At 33.9% G+C, this 5,640-nt stretch overlaps 1 protein-coding gene across 2 annotated transcripts; it reads right to left on the minus strand.

Annotated features, from left to right (window-relative positions):
* Window positions 1-3,329, minus strand: LOC146938263 (putative serine/threonine-protein kinase PBL23). Of its 2 annotated transcripts, XM_085752237.1 has the most exons (7): window positions 2,765-3,329; window positions 2,619-2,667; window positions 2,079-2,150; window positions 1,744-1,898; window positions 979-1,134; window positions 659-800; window positions 1-541 (listed from the first exon to the last, which is right to left on the minus strand). In XM_085752237.1, exons 4-7 carry the CDS (start codon window positions 1,747-1,749, stop codon window positions 270-272), a joined length of 576 nt encoding a protein of 191 aa, XP_085608363.1. In that variant the 5' UTR covers window positions 1,750-1,898; window positions 2,079-2,150; window positions 2,619-2,667; window positions 2,765-3,329; the 3' UTR covers window positions 1-269. The 2 variants fall into 2 exon arrangements, with proteins under 2 accessions (XP_085608363.1, XP_085608364.1); XM_085752238.1 differs by lacking the exon at window positions 2,079-2,150.
* Between the last annotated feature and the right edge of the window lie 2,311 nt (window positions 3,330-5,640).

Raw genomic sequence — 5,640 nt, forward strand, 5'->3', positions numbered from 1 at the left:
TTGATAAATTGTCTTCATACCCATCACAGACATTCATCACCATAAAAGTCATAAGGAAAATGTCAAGAAGTTTACAATTACAACCATTGTTCCAACTCTCAAAATACATGAAGAGTCACAAGGAAACTACTCCTCATGGGGCTGCTGGTTCTAGTACCATTAAACAATAATTTTTTATATGAGGAAACTACTCAAAGCAACACATATAAAAAAAAATAATTAAGATACACTAAGAGACTAAACAAAATAATGTAAAAACAGATTGTGAGTTATGAGTCATACTCGGGGGCAACATATCCTTGAGTGCCTAAAACACGAGTTGAAACATGTCCACCGATTCTATCAGGTCCAAGCTTTGCCAATCCAAAATCAGAAACTTTAGCATGGAATTTTTTGTCCAAGAGGATGTTGCTGCTCTTGAAATCTCTGTGAATCACTGGAGGACTGACATGTTCATGAAGATATTCCAAACCCTTGGCAGCTTCAAGTGCTATTCTTAACCGAGTTTCCCAATCTAGATTAACAGACATGACACTGGAATCTACAATAAAAAAATTCATCAAAATCAACTCCAACATTACAAATAACATAAATTGGTAAAAAAAATAGCACCATCTGTAAAGGTGCAAACACAATTTGTGCGCATTTTATTACTTACTGTTATTGCTGGCAGGATAAAGATGTTCCTGCAGACCACCATTTGCCATAAATTCATACACCAGCAGCTTATGATTATGATCAGAGAAGTATCCAAGCAATGCAAGCAAATACGGAGAATGCAACCGATTAAGCAATTCCACCTACAATGAGATGCAATTAATCAACCAATTCTCAAAACAAAATGTCTTCCCAGGTCACTGATCTCTATCGAATTCATCGACTCAATGCCGGGGAAAGAAAAATCATTATGATCCATATTCTACAAATTTTATTGGTTTGATAACAAGGCAAATCAAGTGCATACAAAAATGTACAAACCTCAAATTTAAACTCTTCTTCTCCTTGCTTTCCTGCCCGATCCATTAATTTAACCGCAACCTTCCTTCCATCGTTGACCACTCCTCGGTAAACAAGTCTAAATCCACCAGGACCGACTACATTTGACTTGCTGAAGGCTCCAGTAGCAGAATGCAGCTGCTTGAAAGTGAACACCTTAAGTCCTTTCTCAGTAACAACTTGTAGGTTTGAAAAATCACTTTTCTCAGTAACAACTTGTAGTAACAATATTGTATATACATCACATTCCAATATACAAATCCATATGTGACAATCATTATCATTCATACTGTACTATAAAATATACAATTATTTTGGTTGAAAAAGTATAACAATTAACAAGTTGAATTTGATGTCCAAGGTTGAAAAGGGCAGGGTGGCAAAAACAATTTTCACTTCACATATGAAATACTCCAAATTTTCAGACAAAAAACAAGCACATGCAAACAGCACAACCGACACTCATGATTATTGAGAAGGTGTATCGGAAAAAAATTCATGTCCCTCGTAGAAAATATATTAGTGTTTATAGAGATAGACATTCATCACCTTATAAACTGATTTTGTAAAAAAAAAAAAAATTATAAATGATATAATGTTAGTATAATTTCTCCTTTGTTGGGATTTGAACTCTCTAACTTTAACTTCTCAACTCCTTTGTCATATGGCAACCCCTTAAAAAAAACTCTTTTATCATATGTTGTAAGGATAAGTTAATTAAACTCAATGCAAAAATATAATATTTACCTCCATTTTCTTTTGGTGATGCTGGTTCGTCCTGCTGCTGTGATCTGTTGATCTACGAAATGGGGCTGTTGCATGTGTGCTTGTTGTTGACAGCAGTCCGGATTTGAGAGTGCAGGGGCGCTGTCTGGCACACACTCCAGCTTCTGTCCTGTTTCCTATCGTTTGTAAAAGACATTCTATCAAATTATGAGTCAAAAATGAGACACATTATAAGACATCATGACTATATATGCAACAAAGTCCCATAATTCTCAAGGACAAAAACCAACATTAATCTCAATTGTGCACATGTAAATTTCTAGTATCATCTATACCAGCCAGTGTGATAAACTTACAAACACTGCGACAATAACAAACTTAATAAGCGGATGCATAATCAGCTGCTTTCTCATCAACTTATTAACCACCTATAAAATAAATAAAGTTATTTTAAAAAGGATACTATTATACGATTAAAACACGTAAAGAAACAAAAAAGTAATAGCATAAACTAGATTCATAATTCACCAGAAAAGGTTACTTCATTCAATTGAAATCTTGTTAAAACTTACAAATGCACAGAACCAAGTGAAAACCAAAATAAGAATTATAAGGAACAATCACATGTTCCAATTTCACAGTCAAAACATAATACACAAAAGAGTGCTTCTTCTTCAACGTTCAAGTGAGCACAAAATACTAGAATGGTAGAGAAAATAGCAGAGAACAGAACCAACAGTGTAAGACATTCAAAAATCTAATCTAAAACAAGTCTCATACTACCAATCTTCAACAAAATCAAAAGTGAAATAAACCCATTCTTCAACAACAATCATTCAAAATACAAAATTGAAAATCAAAATTATTAACAAACAAAAGGAAGGGTTTGTATTCACCTGTTTCAGAGCAACTTCGATTTTGGATTCAGAAATCTGAGTGAGTTCACTGTAACCCCCCACAAAACCCAAATCATATAACAATAAAATAAAAAATAAAAAATAAAAAAAAAATAAAAAAAATCTGAGATTGAGAGAGAGATTACCGTGAGTTTTGAGAAAAGGAAAGATTTGAGGGAACGATTCTGGAAGAAGGAAGGAGGTTCGATTTTGGTACTGAGGTTTGATTTCAGTGAAGATTTGAGATTTGATTTTGGTATGATTTGAGAAAGATTCAGTGAAATTTTGGTTTGATTTGAGGATATGAGGATTTAGGAGTGATTTGAGGAGATTCAGTGAAGCTGTTTGGAGTTCTATTTCTGCATTTTTGGAGCTAGAGTTCATAGGCTGTTTTAGGATCGTGAGAAAAATTGAGGAGAAAAATTTGAGTTCATAAGCTGTTTGGAGTTCGATTTGTGCATTTTGGAATTTGATGTCTGCACTTTGGAGCCAAAATTTGGGGAAAAATTTTTAGGGTTTGTGAAAAATAGAGGGGGAAGATTTCAGTATAAGAAGAGGGAAAACGAAAACGTGTAACAAGGTAGGGGAATAATTTAGTTTTCTTATTAATATCAATAATTGTTAGTGAGGGATTAATTTCCTCACCAACTATGTAGTGGACATTAGTGATGGCTTTAGTGAGGGAATCGTTAGAGAAGGATCACTTCCATGCCAAATTCCGTTACAAACGTTAAACTTGTTAATTTGCTGAGGGATTTAGGGACGGATATTTTGTGAGGGATATTTTGTGAGGGATGTTTAAACCATTCCCTCACCAATCATTGGCAATTCAATTTTTGTTTTTAATACCGTAATCCGTCTCTAAATCCGTCACAATTAGTTACGGAATTTTGTCCCTCCCTAAAATCCCTCTCTAATTTGCATTTTTCTAGTAGTGTAGATAGGTAGTTCACGACGGAGTGGTAACGACGAGAGTGATCCCTTGGGATATCTAAAAGGTCTAGTGTGGTAAGTCGATTAAGAGCGAATAAAATATGAAAAAGATAAAGTGGTGAATGTGACGATGATGAGAAGGGATATGAAGTAGGTGCTTTCCAGGTAACTGGTAAAGTTAAACAATAAACTCCTTAAACCAATAATGAGTTTAGGGATATTACTAATTAAGTTGAAGATTAAACGAGTCAAGATAGTTAAAGAACTCAAAATGAATGCTAGATAAGAACATATAAGGTGTAAAAATGAACAAAGATTATAGAAGTCGAATTTAGATGATGTTAGGCAATGAGAGGGTCGTTAAGATGAATTGTAACGAAAGATAATAGGAATGATGATAGCGATGAATAAGACAGGAATCAATTAGAAGAGAGGAAGATGAATAGGAAGGAACATAAGAGATAATAGTTATAATGTTTGACGATAATAATAACAACCGGTATCGAGAACTCCTTAAATTATAATGAAGTCTTAGTGAGAAAAGTTGCTGAAGTCTCGAAAGTAACGATAAGATGAGACATTAATTTTAAAATAGAACGAGGTTAAAATTAGGAGAATGATCGATGTATAGATGACGACGAATGTAAGAACGAGGTAATAAGATATAAAGTCACTTTAATGGGAAGAATAAGTACGAAGAGTTAATGACGATGGTGGGGAAGAACCTAGTTGTTAGAGAGGAGACGTTATATGTAATGATAATGAATAAGATTACATCTTGAGACTAAGAATGAGGAATAGGGTATGATATCAGAAATAAAGTATATGTAGAGAGCCTATAATAGATGAGAGAATAGACTATGTCCATAAGCTGATTAATAAAATAAAATAGAGGGATGTTGACGTAGAAATGATTCACGCATAAGGGTTGGATTAATGAAGAGATAAAGTGGTGATATAAATGGTTGATAGACGGTAATTATGGGGAATCCTATAAATGTGACAAAAAGTTTTGACGATTAATATTATATAGGTATATAAATAAATACAACGAGGGTGGAGATGTTTATAATATAACGATGTTGAAAAAGACGATGTGTACATATATTAAGAAAATAAAAATGAGGACGTTTAAATTATGATGATGATGTTTGTATTATAATGGTGATGAGGGAGGTGATGCTTATTTATATTGGTGACAATAATGGTGATGCTTAGAAAGTATGGTGATGATAATAGTGAGGTATATAATTTATATTTGGTGAGAAATTTGGTGATGTTCAATAACATTTGGTGACGGGAGTGGTGATGTTTAATTATGGTGATGTTATTGTTTATGTTGTGGTGTTGTGCATATTAGGGAGAGTCGTGCATTTATGTGTTGATGATGTGTTTACTTGACGATTCGGTCTCCATGCATACATACTAGAATTGAGTCTAGGAAAATGGTGATGAAATGGTGTTGAAAAGTCCAATAACATATCTCTGGCAATTGGTGTTGAAAAGTCCAGCAACATATCTCTGGCAACTTGGTGTTGATAGGTTATGTACCACATTCATATAGGTCATTAGGAGAGTCCATATGCATGTAAATGATGATGTTTGTACTTGGTGTTTAAGTGTGAAAATGATGTGCTACTGTGATATGTGAAACGAAGGGATTATACATAATAACGGTTGAAAGTGATGAGACGGTGAGGATTATATCCTCTTGATATTTATTTAATGTTAGTGTTTTTCCCTATCATTATGGTATGGCAGGATTTCTCACCCCTATTTTGTTCTGTTGTTTTCTGTATGGTGGTTGTACTTTGAGTACAGATAACCAAGTTGACGAGGAGTATATGTGGGACGTTTTAGTAGGTGGAGATGAGGAGATGTCCTCCGTTTAGTTCTGTTATTTGCTAGTTGAATAAGCATGTAGTCGCTACGAGCTCTGATATTGTAACACTAGGGTTGGGATTGACGATTTAATTTTAATTACATTTTGAGTTGAATCTTGGAAACTTTGTTATTATCTATTTATGATTGTTGGAAGGCAAGTATGAATTTATTAATGTGATCAGTGAATAATTTTCTACTTCTACAA

This window comes from Medicago sativa, chromosome 3 (assembly GCF_051527215.1).
Source record: "Medicago sativa cultivar Bolivia chromosome 3, Bolivia_mono, whole genome shotgun sequence".
Classification (NCBI taxonomy): domain Eukaryota; kingdom Viridiplantae; phylum Streptophyta; class Magnoliopsida; order Fabales; family Fabaceae; genus Medicago; species Medicago sativa.